This window comes from Podarcis raffonei, chromosome 4 (assembly GCF_027172205.1).
Source record: "Podarcis raffonei isolate rPodRaf1 chromosome 4, rPodRaf1.pri, whole genome shotgun sequence".
Classification (NCBI taxonomy): Eukaryota; Metazoa; Chordata; class Lepidosauria; order Squamata; family Lacertidae; genus Podarcis; species Podarcis raffonei.
Genome location: NC_070605.1, coordinates 4,951,022 through 4,974,538, shown reverse-complemented (window position 1 = coordinate 4,974,538; position 23,517 = coordinate 4,951,022). Strand labels below are relative to the sequence as shown.

Below are 23,517 nucleotides of genomic sequence, written 5' to 3'. Positions count from 1 at the left end.
TGATATCACTGGATTGTCCAGTCCGAAGGGTAGTTTGGCTATGTCAAGTATTCCTTTTTTTGGTGATCTTCTGTCCAATGCTTTTTGTTCTGGTTCTCTATCAGGTGATCTTCTGTCCGATGCTCTTGACTCTTTTCCAGACCCCTTCTGCAGATCTTCTTCGTAATTATTCAAAAAATTAGCTTTATCTTCTACTGATTTTATTTTTATTTTCCTTCCTTTGAAACTGAAGGATAGGCCTTGGGGAAATTCCCACCTAAGGTTAATTTTGTTCTTTCTCAGCAGGGCAACCAAATCACTGTAATTGGACCTAAGATCCAAAAGGTATTTCGGGATGTCTTTAAAAATCTCCACTCTTGACTGTAGTACTTCCAAAGGATTCTGATAATGCCAACCCAAAATTTTATCTCTCTCTTTTTTAGTTCGGAGGGTAATCAAACAGTCTCTTATTCTATTCTTCTCTTTCTTCCCTCCTCTTCTAAGTCTAAAGGCAGTCACGATTTTAAATTCATCCTGTTCCAAAGTCAAATCCCAAAAGTCTGCGAATTCCTGCGTCATTTATTAAAAGGGCAAATTGAAAGCGAAATTGTATGGCAAGTAGTGGAAGAAGAAAAGGTTGCATTTGAAAAAACACACAAAGAAAACCTGGGGGGTGGCCTCCTCCAATATTTAATAGGGGGGACAAAGACCCCTTGGCATTTAGGAGTTGGCCGTATTCCCTACACCCACACGTCTCAGAATGCTTAGAACATAAAAACACAACATAATAACACAAAGCATCACATGTTAAAATAGTATTAGATGTCAATAAGAAAAAGGCCCGGTTAAAAAGCCGTGGATTTGCCTGGCTCCTAAAGCTGTATACTGGTTTTTCCGACCTTTGTATGGATTCTTTGATGGGAAGTGAGTTTAGAGCTAACAGTGAAGCTCTTTCCACATTCCACACACTGATAGGGTTTCTCCCCTGTATGAGTTCTTTGATGGGAAATGAGATGGGAGTTATGAGTGAAGCTCTTTCCACATTCCACACACTGATAGGGTTTCTCCCCTGTATGAATTCTGTGATGGGAAGTGAGAGCGGAGCGCTGACGGAAGCTCTTTCCACATTCCACACACTGATAGGGTTTCTCTCCTGTATGAATTTTTTGATGGGAAGTGAGATGGGAGCTCTTCCTGAAGCTCTTTCCACATTCCACACACTGATAGGGTTTCTCCCCTGTATGAATTCTGTGATGGGAAGTGAGATGGGCACTGTTCCTGAAGCTCTTTCCACATTCCACACACTGATAGGGTTTCTCCCCTGTATGAATTCTGTGATGGAAAGTGAGTTTGGAACTATCAGTGAAGCTCTTTCCACATTCCACACACTGATAGGGTTTCTCCCCTGTATGAATTCTTTGATGGGAAGTGAGAGAGGAGCTCTTCCTGAAGCTCTTTCCACATTCCACACACTGATAGGGTTTCTCCCCTGTATGAATTCTGTGATGAGAAGTGAGAGAGGAGCTACATGTGAAGCTCTTTCCACATTTCACACACTGATAGGGTTTCTCCCCTGTATGAATTATTTGATGGGAAGTGAGACTGACTCTCTGCCTGAAACTCTTTCCACATTCCACACACTGATAGGGTTTCTCCCCTGTATGAATTCTTTGATGGGAAGTGAGATTGGAGCTGTGAGTGAAGCTCTTTCCACATTCCACACACTGATATGGTTTCTCCCCTGTATGAATTCTTTGATGGTAAGTGAGAATGGAGCTCTTCCTGAACCTCTTTCCACATTCCATGCACTGATACGGTTGCTCCCCTGTATGAATTTTTTGATGGGAAGTGAGAGAGGAGCTTTTCCTGAAGCTCTTACCACATTCCACACACTGATAGGGTTTCTCCCCTGTATGAATTGTGTGATGGGAAGTGAGAGAGGAGCTTTTCCTGAAGCTCTTTCCACATTCCACACACTGATAGGGTTTCTCCCCTGTATGAATTTTGTGATGGGAAGTGAGAGAGGAGCTTTTCCTGAAGCTCTTTCCACATTCCACACACTGATAGGGTTTCTCCCCTGTATGAATTCTGTCATGGGAAGTGAGAGAGGAGCTACATGTGAAGCTCTTTCCACATTTCACACACTGATAGGGTTTCTCCCCTGTATGAATTATTTGATGGGAAGTGAGACTGACTCTCTGCCTGAAGCTCTTTCCACATTCCACACACTGATAGGGTTTCTCCCCTGTATGAATTCTTTGATGGTAAGTGAGAATGGAGCTCTTCCTGAACCTCTTTCCACATTCCATGCACTGATAGAGTGTCTTTTCAATGATATTTTGTTGATGGCAAGTGGAATGGGAGCTCTGACTACAGCTTTCTCCACACTCCAAATTTTTGCGTGGCTTCTCCTCTCTGGGGATTTTGTCGTGTTCACCTTTGTTCTCGATTTCCGTTTCATCACAATCTGCATTGGAGACAAAAAGGGATTAGAGCCTCAGGAACAAATGGAGAAGTATTGAAGGGAGTTGGGTGTGTGTTCATTACCTGTATTGTTTGTCATTAACCAACATATTTATTATGAGATTCTTATGTGTTGTTGAATGTTGCTTTGTTTGATATAAAGTTTGGAGGCCAATGGCGTCCGGGGGGTCCGGCACACTTCCTGCGTGGCTCTGGTCTTCCCCCCTGGGACCTTTGACTCAGCAGAGCGTAAACACAGCGGAACAGAAGCAGGAAACGTTCTTCGTGTAAAGGCAATAATTCAGGCTGGACGCAGCAGTCTCCTTATCTTTAAAGTCTTTATTCCTTAGCAAAACACAACAGCTATAAATCTCCTGCCTGGCGACAGAGCGCACATCTTGCTGCTGCTCTCCACGGAGCAAACACGCACACTGAGAGACGCAGTAAAACCCTCCCTTCAGTGTTCTAAACCCGCCCTCAGAATGTGAGGCGTCATCACTCAGAACTCTTAACCCTGTAAGTTCTGAGCCTCTCCTAACACCCCCTCTCGAATCACGTTCTGAGAGGACTTCTGAGTGTTCAACACTTTTCCCATTGCCTTCCGCCCCTTCCTGGCATCGTTGTTAGGCACCTGTTGAACCTCACAAACCTTAGGTTCGCACTGTGCGAAACCAACCCACGCATTTGTGACCTGAAACCTCTCAGGTGGAATTCCCTTTGTAGCCCGCGATGACCGCCTGGGCACAAACTGGGGTGCTCCTTTTGACCCACTGGGGCCAGCATGTGCGTCTTCCTCATCAGAAGACTCCCCCTCTGACTTGACACGTCTGTGAGCTTTCTCCATTATGCGCACAGGAGATGAGGGCTCACTCTTGGACACTCCTTTAACAACCTGTGGAAACGCCCTACTCTGTTCAGGGACCTGGTCTCCACCAGCAGGTTCAGGCTCTGGCTCTCCTTCCTCCTCAGAGTCAGACAGACAATCTGAGTGAACGTCAGAGCGCGCTTTGCGCCTTGCCCAACCATCCTGCTCAAAGAACTCAGCCTGTTTACTGACCAGAAGCTTGGTCTGATCACCTTCTGGATATGCGAATCTCCACCCTTTTGTCGCAGGCTCATATCCACAGAAGATCATTTCCTGGTACCTTGGGCCACCCTCCTGCTGCAGAAACTTTGGTACAGGCACCATGGCTCTGCTACCAAAAGTGCGAAAGAAATGCACAAGCGGCTTCTGCCGATGAAGCAGGAAATACGGGGTGTCACCTACCACTGCATTATAGCACCTGTTCATCGTGAATTTGGCTGTCTTTACCGCCTCCCCCCAAAAACTTTGAGGCAAACCAGAGTCATCCAGTAGGATCTCTGATGCTCGAACCAGAGCTTTACTCCTAAGCTCTGCCACGCCACTGTCCTGAGGAGAAGTCACCTTGTGACGTATCCCCCTCTGGCGAAAGAAACCCTTTAGAGCAGACCCAGTGACCTCTGAACCTCGGTCACATTTGAACCCCTGCACCTTGGTGGAGAACCTTAGTTCCACCTCTGCAACCCAATCTTTGATCAGTTGTGTTGCCTCCTCCTTAGTTTTCAGCGTGAAAGCCCATGCGTTCCGCGTATAATCATCTGTCAGCACCGCCAGCCATTTGGCCTTGCCCAGACTTGGCTGTGGCATATCAGAAAGGTCTGCATGCACAAGCTCAAAAGGCTTTGTGGTTACTCTCTCCACCCTGGGATGATTAAATCCCTTGTTTCTGGCTTTCCTGCAAGCTTTGCAATTCAAAGGTTGACCACATTCTTTCACCTTGCAACCTTTGGTGCACTCTGATAACATCTGAACGTCCTCACAGGACCCATGTGACATTCTCTTGTGCCACACGCAAGCACACGACACATGAGTGTGATCAGTGGCTTTCCCAGTATTCCCCTCACCCTCCAGAGGTGTTTCCAGAATAAAGAGGTTGTTTTGATCTTTTTCAACACTTATGAGCTTCTTCCCATCTCTGGAAATTGTGCAAACATTTTTTCCAAAACTCACTGAATATCCCTCCTGTAAAAGGCACGGTACAGACAACAGGCAATGTTTTATCTCAGGCATGAAATAAACCTTCAATTCAGCCTGTAAGAAAGAGATAAACATGTTAGCAACATGGGTTACACGTCCCTGTGAACCTGTAGCAAATTTAACTGTTTTCTCAGTTGAAACAGCCTTGCAGTTCCACATTTGTCCATCAGGTGGCGCTGTGACCAGATGGCCATTCGCAGCCGAGTCAACAACCCAACGTAGGACTCTCCCCCCTCCGGAGTTGTCCTTCTTTGTTGCCTTAGCAACTGACTTCCTGCTGCCCCCGACCTTGGGGCTCTCGCTGCAGGTGTTCTCCAAAACAGCCATCAACGCAGTCAGCTGATAAGCTTTCCCACGCCTGCCCACTCTGCAGGCCCAGTTGCCATGGAAACCCGGCTGGTTCCCATGGGAAGCGACCTTGGAAACATCCTGCCCTGTCTCCCTTGCTTTCTGTGGGCAGCTGCGACGCAGATGGTCAGCCGAAGCACAAACAAAACATCGCCGAGTGGAAAACTTTGCAAACTTGCCTTTGGTCTTCTCTGCCCCCCCAACCTTTCCAGCAGCACTGCTGTTGGGGAAATGGCTTTTGGCTTCTGCTGTGGTTTCTCTGCAAACCCCCTCCAGCTTCTGCCAAACAGCCTGGGCACTCTCAAGACCCTTGGAATGGCCTGCACTTCCACTCTTGGGTGCAACTCTCTTCTCTTCTCTCAGCTGTTCTCCAGCACGCAGCTCATACGTAGGGGCATTCCGGCAGCCCTCCAACACAGTCCCAGCCCCCTCTGGGCTTCCAGCCCCCTCTGGGCTTCTTGGGCGTCCCTCAGCCCCTCCTGGGCTTGGTGCCTCCTTTGAGTAGCTCTCAGCCCCTCCTGGGCTTGGTGCTTCCTCAGAGCAATTCTCAGCCCCCTCTGGCCTGGCTCCCACTGCTTTCTTCAGTGCCTGCCTTCTCCCGGCCCAGGGCCTGCTCCCGTCCACCTTATCAAAAGGGATTGACGACTTCTGGCTGTCTGCCATCTCTCCCCCGGGGCCCGGCCTACTTACTGTACAGTAGCACCTCCCGGTCCGGCAGATCCCAGCTCCAGCTACTCCTTAGCTGGCCTTTGGCTGCTCCTCAGCCTCTTTGCCTGCAGTCATTCACACACGGACGTTGCTTATCTTTATTGCTGATCTCCCATAACCTTTGGAGGCCAATGGCGTCCGGGGGGTCCGGCACACTTCCTGCGTGGCTCTGGTCTTCCCCCCTGGGACCTTTGACTCAGCAGAGCATAAACACAGCGGAACAGAAGCAGGAAACGTTCTTCGTGTGAAGGCAATAATTCAGGCTGGACGCAGCAGTCTCCTTATCTTTAAAGTCTTTATTCCTTAGCAAAACACAACAGCTATAAATCTCCTGCCTGGCGACAGAGCGCACATCTTGCTGCTGCTCTCCACGGAGCAAACACGCACACTGAGAGACGCAGTAAAACCCTCCCTTCAGTGTTCTAAACCCGCCCTCAGAATGTGAGGCGTCATCACTCAGAACTCTTAACCCTGTAAGTTCTGAGCCTCTCCTAACATAAAGTAGTGGTCAAAATTGTGGAAGACTTTTGGGGGGAAAGTGTAGTTCTTCTTTTGGAGTAATATTATAAATTTATATATCAATGGAAAGATAATTTGATCAAGAATGCAATCAACAATGCAATCAAACAAAGTTTGTTCATATTCTATCAAACCTTATAGCCAAATAACCAGAAAAAAGAAGCACAACTTGCTTAGGTTGACTTTTGTCAGTGTCTTATGTGATTGCTATCAAGTTGGTCATTTAGTGAGGTTGAAAAACATAATCAAATTAAAGAAATGGCACAAAGAGTTGACTGGTCACCCAGAAAGTGATGTAAAATTGTACTATTAAGTGAACAAGGCTACAGTTATGAAGAAATTAGATGAAAAATTGGGAAAAACTAAACCAAAGCTGGCGATTGAAGAATGGAGAGACTGTGCCTACATGACAGAAGAAAATCATCTGGGTGTATACAAGACTATACAATGCAATGTAATGGGAAGTTGAGTGCAAGTCTGGTCTAAATGGTAGAATTCTAAGGAAAAAGCCATTGTTATCTCTCCAACAAAGGTTGAAAAGATGAAACCCATGTTAACTGTACAGCGGAACAATGGGACAGTGTTATTTGGAGCGATGAAACCCAAATCTCCTTGCTTGGTAGTGATGGCATGAAATATGCGAGGAGAAGAATCAGAGAAGATTTACATCCTACTTGCATTACACCGACTGTGAAACACCCAGACAGTGTGATGATCTGGGGTTGCATGGCAGCAAAAGGTGTGGGAAGAATTTGCGTCATTAATGGGAATATAAATGCGGAAAAATGCATAAACGAAATACTTGAGCCCAAACTGAAGTGTTCCGCAGGTGATCTTTTCCCAGATACTGAAGCATTTATACATATGCTTCATATGCTTGAAATATATATGCTTGAAATATATTCTATTTCAACAGGATTCAGCTCCATGTCATGTTGCTGCTGTGTGCAAAAGGTGCTTTGGAATGGCCTGGGAATAGCCCACACTTCAACCCAATCAGAAATCTATGGAGCTGACTAAAGAAACTTGTTATACATGTTTGATGTATTAGAGGATTTTAATATTTTTTTGGAAGCCACCCAGAGTGGCTGGGGAAGCCCAGCCAGATGGGCGGGGTACAAATAATAAATAATAATAATAATTATTATTATTATTATTATTATTATTATTATTATTATAGAAGCAACCCAGCAATAAAGCTCAATTAACAGAGGCAATAATTCAGTCTTGGTTTCCCATTATTACAGCTGCAGAACTAAAGACTTGGTTCACTTCAAGTGAAGGCGTTGTAAGGCCGTAATTAAAGCTAAAGGTTACCAATGGTTACCAAAGGTTTCACGTTTTTTCTTTATGACTGCTGTTCTAATAAATACTCCTTCATAAAAGTCATCGCATTACATTCTTCATTAAATTATCTTTCCATTGCTATATAATTTTATGGTATTACTCCACACAAAAGTGGTGTTATGAGCTACCAAACCTCAGAAATACACTTTTCACAAAGGTTTCCACAATTTTGGCCACTAGTAGAAGTTGTTCATTTTAAAGTTAATGTTCTTTATATATGGGATCAGATTATTATTATTTATGTTTCATGATTATATGAGTGTTGGAAGCCGCCCAGAGTAGCTGGGGCAACCCAGCCAGATGGGCAAGGTAGAAATAAAAATTATTACTATTACTACAGTGGTACCTTGATTTAAGAACAGTCCTCTTCTGGAAAAGATTAAGTTTGTAAACCAAGGTACCACTGTATCATCATCATCATCATCATCATCATCATGACTGCTGCTGTTGCTGCTTGCGTGAGTGCTGGCCTAGGGGGCGGGGCCTGCACTCACCGCCACAGCATAAGAGGCCTGAGAGAGGCCTCCGGGACACGGCTGCTGCTGCTGCTGCTCGCAGGAGTGCGGGGAGGACCGCTCCCTCTCCTGCCAACTCCATCTGGCCTAGGGGGCGGGGCCTGCACTCACCGCCACAGCATAAGAGGCCTGAGAGAGGCCTCCGGGACACGGCTGCTGCTGCTGCTGCTGCTGCTTGTGTGAGTGCTGGGAAGACCGCTCCCTCTCCTGCCAACTCCATCCGGCCTAGGGGGCGGGGCCTGTACTCACCGCCACAGCATGTTAAATTATTATATAGTTTGTATTTTGCTTTTTAAGGGGAACGGTCAGGGCTGCCTGGGAGTGGGCCTCAGCCAATAGATTGGCTGGGGCAGGTTCCACAGGGGGGATGTATTGGGACACCCGATCTCAGTGATCACAGGCAGGTGGAGGAGTTATGCTAAGACCAGACCATGTCATTACTGAGGAGGCAGGGTTAGTCGTTGTTTGAGGACTATCCCTGCCTCCAGGGAATCAGAAAGGGAAACCCACATGACCTGAAAGTCTTGCTGTGCAATGCCAGGTCAATGATGAATAAAACCTCTGCCATCCACGACCTGATTGTGGGTGGAGGATTTGACCTGGCATGTGTGACAGAGACCTGGTTGGATGAAGCAGATGGGCCTGTCCTTGCCACTGCTTGCCCACCAGGTTTCTCTTACGCACAGCAACCCAGGTCATGTGGGCGGGGAGGGGGGGTTGCAGTGAGTTTTAGGAAGTCATTAGTCTGCACCAGGCGTCCTATTGGGAAGACCCAGTTTTCTGAGTGCATGTTCTGGAAGTTGGGCAATAGGGGCAGTACAGGATTCCTACTGGTGTACCGACCTCCCCGCTGCACCAAGGATTCCCGGCCCGAGCTGCTTCAGGTTGTGGCGGATATGCTCCTGGAGACACCTAGCTTGGTTGCCCTGGGGGATTTTAACATCCATGCCAACACGACCTTACAAGGGGCCGCTCGGGATTTCGTGGAAAGCATGGCCTCCATGGGGCTGTCTCTGAATAAGTTTGGCCCAGCTCATAGCGGCGGACATGCCTTAGAATTGGTGTTTACCTCTACGGATGTTGGTGATCTGACACTAACTAAAAGCGAAACAAAAGAAGTGCCATGGTCAGATCACTTCCTGGTGCAACTGGACTTCTCCGCAACCCTTCCCCTCTGCAGGGAGGTGGGACCGATTCGGATGGTCCGCCCCCGCTACTGAATGGATCCAATTGGCTTCCAGAGAGTGGTAGGGGATGTTTTATCCCAAGTTGATGGCCTTCCAGCTGATTCCCTGGTGGCACGCTGAATGCGGAGTTAACCAGGGCTATTGACTGTTTGGCTCCGAAGCGCCCTCTCCGATTGCATGGAGCCCGGACAGCCCCGTGGTTTTCCCCGGAGCTGAGGGTGATGAAACAATCATTGAGACGGCTAGAGCGCCGGTGGCAGAAAACTCATTCTGAATCAGACCGGACACGGGTTAGAGCTCAACGTCGAGCCTACCAAGTGGCAATGGCTACGGCGAAGAGGGTTTTCTTCGCCGCCTCCATTGCACCTGCAGAAAACAGCAGCAGGAGACTTTTTCAGGTGGTTCGGAATCTATCAGAACCACCTGTACCACCGGGGCCTGGTAGGGACCCCAAGATCTCCTGCAATGCTTTTGCAAAGTTTTTTGCAGATAAAGTCGCTCAGATTCAGAAGGAGGTAGACTCCACCGTGGGAGCAGGGCCAGGGCGGGAGAGTGCTAGAGTTCTGTCTGGTCCTGTTACATGGAATCAATTCCAATGTGTTACCTCCGAGGATGTGGACAGGCTGCTTGGACAAGTGAAACCGACCACCTGTCTCCTTGATCCTTGCCCATCCTGGCTTATAAAAGCTAGTCGGGAAGGGCTGGGCGATGGGCTCTGCAGGGTGGTGAATGCTTCCCTCTGTGAGGGAGCCTTCCCAGACCCACTGAAAAAGGCGGTCATTAAACCGCTTCTTAAAAAAACATCTTTAGATCCAGTCAATTTGGCCAACTATTGCCCAGTCTGAAATTTACCATTCTTGGGCAAGGTGATTGAGCGGGTGGTTGCCGAACAACTCCAGGCACACCTGGAGGAAGCAGACCATTTGGATCCCTTCTAATCGGGATTCAGGCCTCACCATGGGACTGAAACTGCCTTGGTCGCGCTGGTTGATGATCTCCGGCGGGCTAGGGACAAAGGTGAGAGCTGTTTCCTAGTTCTGCTGGATCTCTCAGCGGCCTTTGACACCATCGACCATAACATCCTTCTGGACCGTCTAGAGGGGCTGGGAGCTGGGGGCACTGTCATACAGTGGTTCCACTCCTTCCTCCTGGGCCGTGTCCAGAAAGTGGTGGTGGGGGATGAGTGTTTAGACCCCTGGGCTCTCACTTGTGGGGTGCCTCAGGGTTCCGTCCTCTCCCCCATGCTTTTTAATATCTATATGAAGCCACTGGGAGAGATCATCAGGGGGTTTGGACTGGGTGTTCATCAGTATGCAGATGACACCCAGCTCTACCTCTCCTTTAAATCAGAACCAGTGAAGGCGGTGAAGGTCCTGTGTGAGTGCCTGGAGGCGGTTGGAGGATGGATGGCGGCTAACAGATTGAGGTTGAATTCTGACAAGACAGAAGTACTGTTTTTGGGCAACAGGGAGCGGGTGGGTGTGGGGGATTCCCTGGTCTTGAATGGGGTAACTGTGCCCCTGAAGGACCAGGTGCGCAGCCTGAGAGTCATTTTGGACTCACAGCTGTCCATGGAGGCGCAGGTTAACTCTGTGTCCAGGGCAGCTGTCTACCAGCTCCACCTGGTACGCAGGCTAAGACCCTACCTGCCCGTGAACTGTCTCACCAGAGTGATGCATGCTCTAGTTATCTCACTCTTGGACTACTGCAATGCGCTCTACGTGGGGCTACCTTTGAAGGTGACCCGGAAACTGCAATTAATCCAGAATGCGGCAGCTAGACTGGTGACTGAGAGTGGCCACCGGGACCACATAACACCTGTTCTGAGAGATCTGCATTGGCTCCCAGTACGTTTCTGAGCACAATTCAAAGTGTTGGTGCTGACCTTTAAAGCCCTAAACAGCCTTGGTCCAGTATACTTGAAGTTTGAAGCTGACACTGAAGATGGCCTGGGAAGTTCACACCAGCCCAATCGTGGTAGAAAAAGCAATATTTTGAAGAAGATTGTTCAAAGAAAAAACTGTAAGTTACTTTTTATTGTGGGGGTGTTAGGTTCCCAGGTGTTATAGGGGGCGCTGTTGAGCTCTGTGAAAATATATGAGGTTGGTCCATAGACGTATTTTTTGAATTTCCAGGCAGATATGACGATCCCACAGGGAGCCTTACCAAGAGAGGACATGATCCCACAATTCTCCTCCATGACGTCCTTATGCAGAGCTCTCTGGTCAGGATCCAGCAACGCCCACTCCTCGTCCGTGAAACGAACAACGACATCTTCAAAGCACACTGGACCCTAACAGAAAAAGGGAAATGTCCTCCTCTGAGACAGCAGAAATATGATCTGCTACACAATGCTCTGTTGTTTCCTTCCTGTTAATTGCAGTGTTGTTTCAATAGGATTGCTTTGCCGCACATTTTATTTATGGGTGCTTATTTTATTCTGTGTTTTAATTATGGGTATTTGTCTTTGTGCAAATAGGTTGTACTCCACCTTGTGTTTTCCAAGTCATTCTGCCTACCCAAACATTCTAGTTTCCCCAATGGAAGGATCCACTTTCTCCTCTCCTCGTGAGCTGTTCTGGGAAGGTTCCCTCCCAATGCCCTAGAGCCAAACTGAAGGGGTTCAGGGGGGCATGGAGAGGGGAAAGGGGAGGAATGGGGGGCAGGCCCCATTTTTCATCTGATGGGGCTGGTTAGGTGAATCGAGGCCACTATTTGTTCTCGTTTGTCCACTGCTTAGAAAACAATTTTAGCATTCAGTGATTAATTAAAATAAGCCAATTTTCGTCTCCTGGCTCTGAGAGACAAGCAGGGAGGGTGGCTTCTGGCAGAAGGAGAGGGAGCCACCGGTGGTTCCTCCTTATCCTGACTCACCTCTGCCTCTCGACCTTCCTCTCCCACTCGCCTCCTTCCTCTTCTGCCTATGATTCTGCACTGCATTCTGCCACAGACTCTCCCAGCTCACTAAGCCCTGTTTCCCCTTCAGCTTCTGACACCTCCTCTTCCCAGGCTTCTCCCTCTTCTCCCTCTACCCGCTCATCCTTCCTCCACCTTCACTCCTTCGGCTCTGAGCCGTCTTCCCTTCCTGGTTCCCCGGCTGCTTCCTCCCACCACTCCTCTGTGCCCAACCAGTCCATGACATTGCTCCATCCCTCGGCCTCTGTCCCCAAAAGGCAGCTTCCCCTGACCTGATCTGGTTCCACAGCCGCTGCTTCCCTTCTGCCCCCATGAAAAGGCAGATCAGGAGGTCTTGCCGGCATCCTTCTGCCACCTGCAAGAGAAAAAAGGTTAGCAGGATGCCAGGAGTGCCTACTTCTCTCACATGTGAAACAGGGCATCTCTAACTACAGATGGGCCTTTGAGAAAGACTTGCCTGTTTAGAGCATTTAGACATTTGTGGCTATTTCATATGTTTGTTTATGCAGAAATACATGTCCCCTCCTCTGGACCCTTGTTCCCAACCATCTATCCCCAAAACAATATGAAAAAACCCTCAGATGAGTTGGAAAACCAACAGAATGAGACCAAACGGAGAAAAACCACCTTCCTCCTTACCCAGCGGCCTCACTCTGGTGTCCAACGGAGGCCTCTCTGCCTCACAGGAATCCAGGTCCATTTCTGCAAAGAGATCCTTTCCCTGAGAAAGAAACAAGGATTCAAAACAGAGAACGGTGAGAAATACTAGAAAGATAATGACAAAGACTTGAAGGGTGTGAGATCTCATTCCATGGATGTCTTCCCAGAAAAAGGATGGGCCATCAGCAGACCATTATGGGATGTTCTCTGTCCTGTTTGGAGCCCCTTGGGAGTAACCAGAGGAAAGTCTCTCTCACCTGCTTTCTCTCCTCTGCCTGACTCAGGAGGAAACCTTCGGCCAGGGCCACCGCCTGGGAACTGGTCTCCGCTCCGCATTCCCTCACCCAGCTCTCCATTTCTGGGGGAAGGACAGCCAGGAACTGCTCCAAGATCACCAGGTCCAGCATCTCAGCTTTCGTGTGCCTTTCTGGCTTCAGCCACTGATGGCAAAAGTGGTAGAGTCGGCTGCAAACCTCTCGGGGTCCTTTGGCCTCCTGGCAGCAGAACTGCCTCAACTGCTGGCTCTGCACCTCTGAGCGGAGGGTGTCCTCCTCACCCAGGATCTTCTGCACAGAGTTTTCCCAGAATCCCCCACTGCTCCCAGTTTTGATGGCATGGCCTCTTCCTGTTCCAGGGCCAGCTGAGTCTTGCTCATCCATCTGTGCTCTCAGGAAGCCTCTGAGAGATCGGAAGTAACCCTTTGGTCTTCTGCCAAGTTCTGTCCATCTAAATGAGAAGCTGCAGCAAATCCAACAAAGCAAATACATTGTTCTGTTACAGAATCTGTAGGACGGGTGGGGAAATGGGCTGGACTTCACCGCATCTCAGACCATGAGCTATCTTTTTGAAAAGAAAAGGAGGAAGAGGAGAAGAAATAAGTCTCTAGCCTTCTAGCAATACAAAATGTGGAGGCAACTGAAGGGATTTCTGGGAAATTAATCAACCTGCCTCCCAGTCAATTCATGAAGTCAGAACCGAATGACAAAGGAGTCATTTGTATCTCATGATAAATGGATGCTTGGCTCTAGTGGGGGTCCTCAGGAGTTGCTCCCCCCACCCCACCCCCCTGCTTCTGTCTCTTTTTCTTGCACTTGGACTCTCTGCCCCTCTCAAGACAGACTCCTGGGTGGGGTCCCTTTTTCTTTGCTCTGAGGGCCAGGTATGTATCTGGAAAACCCCAGAGAGCCAAGTGGACGGGGCCAAATACGTCTCACTTGAAATTCAGGCGGGCAATTTATTATATTATTCTCTTAGATGGCTTAACACACACACAGCCATTGATGCCAAGGTCCCTGGAGGCTCAGTGAGGAGCAGCGCCCATTTCCGGCTGCTTTGCCAGCAACAATCCCTTTGGGAGAGAGAGGATGTGGTCCTGGGATGCCCTGCTCTGGGTGCGAGGGGATGGCTGCCGTGGCCTCCGTGGGGAGCTGCCCTGGGAGACACTGGGAAACTGGTCCCCAATGCAGCAGCCAGACTCTGGGCTGGGATCCCTCTCTTTATTCCTGGCCTTTCTCTCCCACCTTAACTTCCTCCCTCCCTGTGGGGTGTTTCTTTGGGGGGGGGGCTAGTCCACCTCCTCGTCCAGCTTTGGAAAACCATTTGCCCATGTTTCCTCCGTTGTGCAATGAGGCTGAGCGACGTCACACAGAGTTAAAGTCCCAGGGACTCCTTTCTTTAAAGGAGGGAGATTTCAGGGGAGTCAGTTTTTTCTGAAAGGCCAAATGAGTTTGGGATCCTGTGATCTGCAGGAAGGAGAGCGTGGCAGACCTGGCCCCTCCCTGGCAGGACCCTCTCCTCCCTGACTTGGGGTCCCCCCCTGCAGGAGCAGATCAGGCCCCCCAGGCCCCCTCCCCTGCTGCAGCCCAGGGACCCCCCCACCGCCCCCCCACTGCACCCTCTGGGGGGAGAGAGAAGAGACTCACCAGATGGGGGGGGGACAGCGATGCAGCCCTTGCAGCAGAGACACCAAAGCAACAACCCCCTTCCTTGCAGGAAAGGACTGGGGAGGGAGGGGCCTTGGCTCTGGAGGACCTGGCCCCCCCTGCTTCCTGTCCTCTCTAGGAAGGCAGCTCAGTTCCCTTTAACCCTTGCAAAGCCGAGTCCGTCCCCCTCCCCCGCTCAGCCCTTGGCAGAACCTCAGATTCTTATTATTTTTTATGGATTAAGGGGGGCACCTGCCCCCCCCCCGGCTACGCCAATGCCCAGATATCCTTTTGGGGGTGAAACCAGAGGAAGAGCTTGCAGGGAAAAGGGCTTTGCAGGAGGCAAGGAAGCTCCTCCTAGAATTCAGGAGTGGAGAGATAGGAGGGGATCCCAGGGTCATCTAGTCCAACCCCCAGCAATGCAGGAATCTCAGCTAAAGCATCCATGGCAGATGGCCGTCCGATCTCTGCTCAGAAACCTCCAAGGAAGGAGAGTCCACCGCCTCCCAAGGGAGACCTTTCCCTGCCCAACTGCTCTTAGGTGTCCCTCAAGGCAGCGGGTCCTGAGTTCTAGCCCTGCTGAAACAATCGCACTGGCTGCCAAGGAGGAACCCAGCGATGTTCAAAATAAATAAATCCTATTCTCATCATAAGTCAGTAATACCTTTTAATGCTAATATACAAAAGATTGCCATTTCCCTTTCCAGAAATGCTCAATTGCTAATTCAATGGACTGAAAATCGATAGTTGTTGTTATTATGTTTAGGGAAGCTTTTAATATTTGATGGCCTATTGTATTTTAATATTTTGTTGGAAGCTCAGCTGTACCTGCCGGAGGTGAGGGAGCATTGTACAAATATGAAAACATTGGAAGGATTGAAACAAATCTCATGTCATGGTATAATTTATAATTAAAGAATCTTAAACTATAGAATGGAATAGGAAAACTGATGGAAGGGAAGGACGGAAGCTAATGGATTTATGAAACACAAAGTAGGATACATGTAATAAGATGTGATGTTTTGGTGGTGGGGGTTGGTTGGTGATTGTAAATTTCAATAAAAATCATTAATAAAAAGAAGAAGAAGGGGTTGTCTGTCTGCCGGAGAGGAGGACTCTACTGGCCTAGGTTCACGTATCCTGTTTGAAAGGGGAATCATCTGAGGGACTTCCTGTGAACATCTGGGTCAGGAATGCTGTTCCTGGAATGGACAAACACACAAGAGGTAACCGGCTGTGCATTCCCATAAACAATACTCTTCTATATATTCTTATCACAATATCAAATGTTTATCTTGCACATAAACAACACATAAAGTGCAATAATATAGACGGAAGTCCCCAATAAATCAGTTCATTCATAAAGACCAAATGTCTGCTAGTTTCTGTTCCACATATGTTCATAAAGTCCAAATTGGAGACTACTATAGTTCCACAGCGTTGACAAGGATTTCCGGAATAATGCCCTGTTTCGCTCTCATGGGCTTCATCCATTGTACATATTCTAAGTAATATAAAGGAATATTGTTATGTACTGAGTTGAATAGGATCCAAAATGCAGCAGTCTGATTGGTCCTAGAACAATAGGATCCAAAATGCAGCAGTCTGATTGGTCCTAGAACAATGCAGCAGTATGGTTGGTCTGCAGGAGCCAGCTCCAGATGGAAGTGAATCCACAACCTGATTGGCTTACAGGAGAATTCTGGAAATAGTGCAGCCCATTGTGTAAATAATGTATATAAAGCAGATACTTTGAGGGGATTTTCATTCTTCCTCACCACTGTGAGCTGAATAAAGAGCATGAAATCCACTCTCGACTCTGAGTATATTTCAAATATAATGTCGTAATTCAACATATTTTAACAAATTAAAATTATATAAACAATTGTGCTATAAGAGTACATACCATATATGAAGTATCCAGATAATGGAACTTATAACATAGTGGTTTCTGCAGTGAACAACAACTCTTACAATGTAAGATGATATAGACAGGCGCAGCATTGATTTTAGTTACAGGTGACAGCAATCTGCAGCTGCAAGGTTTTCTTCTTTAAGTGACCCCTTTAAAACAACAAATGTAAAACAAACTTTATCCATACACAGGTTTGTTAATTTGTTAAAATATGTTGAATTACGACATTGCATTCATTTCTGTTACTTAGAATATGTACAACGGATGAAGTCCAGGAAGGCGAGTTCCATGACTACATATGAACATGGACCACCCATGAAGCCCATTTTTACTTTTGTTTTCTTTTTATGTTTTTACTTTTTTGTATTTTACCAGATATTAACAGTAGAAATTATATGGAAATGTGATAATAATATTGAAATGAATAAAATGCTTAACTCGCTAAGATAATAATATTGAAATGAATAAAATGCCTAACTCACAAAGATATTTGGGGTTTGCAGCTAATTCTCCCCTTTTTGGCTTTTACCTTTTACCTTTATAACTTTGTCTTTAAGTCCCAAAAGTCCTGCCCCCTCAAGATATGCAACTGATATTTAATTAGTATGTTGTGTGTTGTGTGATATTATGTAGGAATTCTAAAAAGTGTCTGACAGTATGTTATTTCCACAAAGGGGGGACCCATTTTTGTGTATAATGGTTTTTATGTTCAATGTATAGTGTCTTATTGCCTGCAGACCAATGGAGGATTCTCATGCATTTTAAGCTTTCTAATAGATCAGGCTATTGCGGAGTCCAGTATTTAGATTAGATCAATTTAGGACCACATTTCCTTGTTCCACTTGGCACTCTGCAGTGTGCCAACCTTCTCTACCCATTTTTAAATGGTTTTAAATTCACTTCACCAAGAAAAAGCTTCAGGATCCATTAAACAGCAGATACATGAAAGTACAGATACATGAAAGAGCTGTTTGAAGAATCGCTGTGTCATCTGATATGTTCGCCCACAACTTAACACCAAGAATAAATATTGACATCCTGGGCATCAGCGAACTAAAATGGACGGGAATGGGCAAATTCAGTTCGGATGACCATCATATCTACTACTGTGGGCAAGAATCCCGTAAAAGAAATGGAGTGGCCCTCATAGTCAACTAAAGAGTGGCAAAAGCTGTACTGGGATGCAATCTCAAAAATGATAAAATGATCTTGATACGAATCCAAGGCAGACCTTTTAACATCACAGTAATCCAAGTTTACGCACCAACTACTGGTGCTGAAGAAACTGAAATTGACCAATTCTATGAAGACTTACAACACCTTCTAGAAATGACACCAAAGAAGGATGTTCTTCTCATTATAGGGGATTGGAATGCTAAAGTAGGGAATCAAGAGATAAAAGGAACAACTGGCAAGTTTGGCCTTGGAGTTCAAAATGAAGCAGGGCAAAGGCTAATAGAGTTCTGTCAAGAGAACAAGCTGGTCATCACAAACACGCTTTCCCAAGAACACAAGAGACGACTCTACACATAGACATCCCCAGATGGGCAGCATCGAAATCAGATTGATTATATTCTCTGCAGCCAAAGATGGAGAAGCTCTATACAGTCAGCAAAAACAAGACCTGGAGCTGACTGTGGCTCAGATCATCAGCTTCTTATAGTAAAATTCAAACTTAAATTGAAGAAAGTAGGAAAAACCACTGGGCCGGTAAGATACAATCTAAATCAAATCCCTTATGAATACACAGTGGAAGTGAGGAACAGGTTTAAGGATTTAGATTTGGTGGACAGAGTGCCTGAAGAACTATGGATGGAAGCTCGCAACATTATACAGGAGGCAGTAACTAAAACCATCCCAATGAAAAGGAAATGCAAGAAAGCAAAGTGGCTGTCCAACGAGGCCTTACAAATAGCGGGGGAGAGAAGGCAAGCAAAATGTGAGGGAGATAGTGAAAGATACAGGAAATTGACTGCAGATTTCCAAAAAATAGCAAGGAGAGACAAGAAGGCCTTCTTAAACGAGCAATACAAAGAAATAGAGGAAAACAATAGAATGGGAAAAAACAGAGATCTGTTCAAGAAAGTTGGAAATATGAAAGGAACATTTCGTACAAAGATTACCATAATAAAGGACAAAAGTGGTAAGGACCTAACAGAAGCAGAAGGCATCTAGAAGAGGTGGAAAGAATACACAGAGGAATTATACCAGAAAGATATGGATGTCCTGTACACCCCAGGTAGTGTGGTTGCTGACCTTGAGCCAGACATCCTGGAGAGTGAAGTCAAATGGGCCTTAGAAAGCACTGCAAATAACAAGGCCAGTGGAAGTGATGGTATTGAAGCTGAACTATTTAAAATTTTAAAAGATGATGCTGTTAAGATGCTACACTCAATATGCCAGCAAGTTTGGAAGACTCAGCAGTGGCCAGAGGATTGGAGAAGATCAGTCTACATCCCAATGCCAAAGAAGGACAGTGCCAAAGAATGCCCCAACTACTGCACAATTGCACTCATTTCCCACGCTAGCAAGGTTATGCTTAAAATTCTACAAGGCAGGCTCAAGCAGTATGTGGACCAAGAACTCCCAGAAGTGCAAGCTGGATTTAGAAGAGGCAGAGGAACCAGAGACCAAATTGCAAACATGCGCTGGATTATGGAGAAAGCTAGAGAGTTCCAGAAAGACATCTACTTCTGCTTCATTGACTATGCAAAAGCCTTTGACTGTGCTGACCACAGCAAACTATGGCAAGTTCTTAAAGAAATGGGAGTGCCTGATCACCTCATCTGCGAAATCTCTGTGTGGGACAAGAAGCTACAGTTAGAACTGGATATGGAACAACTGATGGGTTCAAAATTGAGAAAGAGTACAGCAAGGCAGTATATTGTCTCCCTGCTTATTTAACTTATATGCAGAATTCATCATGCGAAAGGCTGGGCTGGATGAAGCCCAAACCGGAATTAAGATTGCCAGAAGAAATATCAACAACCTCAGATATGCAGATGACACAACCTTGATGGCAGAAAGTGAGGTGGAATTAAAGAATCTTTTAATGAGGGTGAAAGAGGAGAGCGCAAAATATGGTCTGAAGCTCAACATCAAAAAAACGAAGATCATGGCCACTGGTCCCATCACCTCCTGGCAAATAGAAGGGGAAGAAATGGAGGCAGTGAGAGATTTTACTTTCTTGGGCTCCATGATCACTGCAGATGGTGACAGCAGTCACAAAATTAAAAGATGCCTTCGTCTTGGGAGAAAAGCAATGACAAACCTAGACAGCATCTTAAAAAGCAGAGACATCACCTTGCCAACAAAGGTCCGTATAGTTAAAGCTATAGTTTTCCCAGTAGTGATGTACGGAAGTGAGAGCTGGACCATAAAGAAAGCTGATCGCCGAAGAATTGATGCTTTTGAATTCTAGCGCTGGAGGAGACTCTTGAGAGTCCCATGGACTCCAAGAAGATCAAACCTATCCATTCTTAAGGAAATCAGCCCTGAGTGCTCACTGGAAGGACAGATCGTGAAGCTAAGGCTCCAATACTTTGGCCACCTCATGAGAAGAGAAGACTCCCTGGAAAAGACCCTGATGTTGGGAAAGATGGAGGGCACAAGGAGAAGGGGACGACAGAGGACGAGATGGTTGAATAGTGTTCTTGAAGCTACCAGCATGAGTTTGACCAAACTGCAGGACGCAGTGGAAGACAGGAGTGCCTGGCATGCTCTGCTCCAGGGGGTAACGAAGAGTCGGACATGACTAAATGACTAAACAACAACATATGAGAGTGACCTAAAAAATCTTATAACAATTCCCCCCTTTGGGGTATAATATGTCTAAAACATTGGTGCCCCACAAATAATAACCTGGTATGTTGTAAATGGATGCCTTCGTGTAAATCTTAAGAGACTTGCATGTCAGGCCTCTTAAGGCTATTTGCAAGTGTAGCAGTGCACATAACTGGACATAGGATATCACATAAAAAAATAACACATGTTGCATTTTGATCCTAAATTACTTGTGGCATTCTAGCACTTTGGGAGAAACATTCTCAATAGTGGTCTATGCTTTACACTTAGCGGGAAGGTGAAATAATGATTGAAAAATGCAGTTTGTTTTGTTTCTGCCTTTTTTGTGTGTTCCCAGGTGTCAAAGCTAGCTCTCCTCTGGTCTCACACCTCCATCATACCACAGCAGCAACAATCCCTGGTGAACCCCCGTAGGGCTTTCATATTGACCATGTCACCCTGTAGTGGCACAGGTTTGGACATTTCTTGAGAGAGATGTCTTTGCCTTGGCCTTTCTATGGGATTTTTTATTATTATTATAGGCTCTGGTTTTGCACTCTAAGGAAGTTGCTCAGTTGTTCCTAAGGGACCAAAAAGCTAATTGCAGCCTGGATATACTTGCCCAATTCAAATGGAGTCCAATTAGAATTTATATAGCCCCATGGTTCTCAACTTTTCAAACCAATCTGTGAAAAACCAATTTGAAATGGGCAGTTGTTCAAATTAGTCAATTTAACTCTATCAGGGTCCATTCTTGCTAAATCAAAGCATATAGACCTTCATTTATCGGCTGTTTAATGGATCCTGAAGCTGGGTAGAGAAGGTTGGCACACTGCAGAGTGCCAGGTGGAACAAGGAAATGTGGTCATAAATTGAACTAATCTAAATACTGGACTAGAAGAAGAAGAAGAAGAGTTTGGATTTGATATCCTGCCTTTCACTCCCCTTCAGGAGTCTCAAAGCAGCTAACATTCTCCTTTCCCTTCCTCCCCCACAACAAACACTCTGTGAGGTGAGTGGGGCTGAGAGACTTCAGAGAAGTGTGACTGGCCCAAGGTCACCCAGCAGCTGCATGTGGAGGAGCGGAGACGCGAACCCGGTTCCCCAGATTACGAGACTACCGCTCTTAACCACTACACCACACTGGCTCTAAGCAATAGCCTGATCTATTAGAAAGCTTAAAATACCTGAGAATCCTCCATTGGGGACTTCCGGTCAGATCGCGAGGTGGAAACAGGTGAGTTTTCCCTCAGGAGAGGGTGACCTGCTCCAAAGAGGCAAAGGGGGGTGCTACAAGGGCGCCGTAGCCCCCCAAAACCCACTGAAAGGAGATTCAGTGGATCAGGATCCCAGCGCTGTCAGAACAGCGATTCCCCCGGCCGTCAGGTATCCCCTTTAAGAGGAGACGAGAACGGCGGGGCATAAGCGGGACGCCATTGCCAGCCTCCAGGAGCGAAGCCCCGAGCCTGCCCACCGGAGCAATCGGCTTTCCAAACCAAAGAAATCGAATTGGCAACTTTAAAAAAGGATTTAAAAATAGCAGATTCGGACCTAATTGACGCAGACAAGGGACAAACAGGAGGTCAACCTTGTCTGAAGAATACACAGAGACTATTTACAGAGCGAACGGAACCGTGAGCACAAAACAAACGGGGGTTGTTTTCAGCAAAAAGATCTATCCCCTGCGCTGATGTAAAAAAACTATTAGGAAACTGAGGGGGTAGAAGATATTCCTTTATTTCCCTTACTTCGATTGTATTTCTTTTTTTTTCATCTGAGAGATATATTAGAACGTTGAAAAAAGGATCCCAGGAACGGAGTACTTTATATTACTTTTGATTTTAAAAAAGAACTGCGCAACAAGTTTCGAAGCTCCATTTTTAACTTATAATTTTCATCTTCACATTTGAAAGGACATAGACAAAGAAGAGAAGAGCTATTTTTGGGTTTGATTTGGTCGGACTAGGGATTACAGTTGATTTGAGCACAGTAAAAGCGCTTTCTATTTTTACTTTGATGGAGGGAGAAAGAAAGACCGCCCCTCTTTATTCCCTTTGCTAAAGGGAACAAAGAACCGCCTCTTTAAGAGACCTTTGGACATCAGGATTTGTTTTGCTTTTTCTTTTTCTCTTTTCTTCCTTGTGATTACCGTCTTTTCCTGCAACAAGTTGTGAGGATTATATTCTTCTTTTTGGGAATTTATAACCTTTGTTATTGAGAGGAGAGCCTGGGACTGACTGAGGGTTGGAGATTCGAGGGTCTTGAGGATTGCAATTTTGAAATTTGGATTTTTTGTTTTTGTTTCATAGTTGGAAGTGGATTACAAATATATTGGTGGAGTGGGACATAATTACAAATTTACCAAATATTGGATTTGGCCATCGAAGAGGCGGGGGAAAAAGAAGAATTTAAACATATAAATGTTATGTTTTGTTTCTCTTTTAAGAGTTATAAAAACACCACTGTGTCAATTAATTTGGAAGAGGAGGGAGGAAAGAGAAGAATAGAATAAGGGACTGTTTGATTACCCTCCGATCTAAAGACGAAAGAGACAAAATTTTGGGCTGGCACTATTCGAAGCCTCTGGTAATACAACAGTCAAGAGTGGAGATCTTTAAGGACATTCCGAAATACCTTCTGGATCTTAGGTCGGACTATAGTGATCTGGTTGGCCTACTGAGAAAGAACAAAATTAACTTCAGGTGGGAATTCCCTCAAGGCCTATCCTTTAACTACAGAGGAAAGAAGATAAAGATAAAATCAGTGGAAGATAAAGGTAAATTTTTGGATAAGTACGGAGAAGATTTACAGAAGGAGTTGGGGCAAGAACCAGGAGCATCGGACAGAAGACCAGCGCTGGAAACAGGCTCGCCATTATTAGATATAGCAAGTCTATCTTATGGACTGGACAATATAGTGAAACCAACAGAGGAAGAGCAACTACAGGGCGCAGTTGGAGGGAAATCAAAGTAACCACACCATGGCACTGCAAATATTAAGTTGGAATATTAATGGCTGTAACCTGCCTGAGAAGAGACGCAGAATCTTTCATTTATTGAAAAAGGAACAATTGGACTTGATTTGCTTACAAGAAACACATGTGATTAGGCTACACAGGAAAATTCTTAGCAACAAAAGATTGGGACAAGAATTTATTTCATCAGACAAAGTCAAAAAACGAGGAGTAGAAATTTAT

The 23,517-nt window shown here is 46.2% G+C and overlaps 2 protein-coding genes across 6 annotated transcripts in view; both read right to left on the bottom strand.

The window, feature by feature from the left end:
• Positions 1-562: 562 nt before the first annotated feature.
• Positions 563-23,517, bottom strand: part of LOC128412035 (zinc finger protein 420-like) — a 621,951-nt gene continuing 598,996 nt past the window's right edge. For all 5 annotated transcript variants that reach the window (XM_053384848.1, XM_053384847.1, XM_053384849.1 and 2 more), the window contains one exon: positions 563-2,446. In XM_053384848.1, the coding sequence (XP_053240823.1) occupies positions 852-2,446 (1,595 nt within the window). In that variant the 3' untranslated portion in view covers positions 563-851. The remainder of the gene's footprint in view (positions 2,447-23,517) is intronic.
• On the bottom strand, positions 11,130-13,616 carry LOC128412107 (zinc finger protein 213-like). Its single transcript, XM_053384962.1, has 4 exons — positions 12,959-13,616; positions 12,681-12,762; positions 12,314-12,396; positions 11,130-11,418 (listed from the first exon to the last, which is right to left on the bottom strand). Exons 1-4 carry the CDS (start codon positions 13,466-13,468, stop codon positions 11,134-11,136), a joined length of 960 nt encoding a protein of 319 aa, XP_053240937.1. The 5' UTR covers positions 13,469-13,616; the 3' UTR covers positions 11,130-11,133.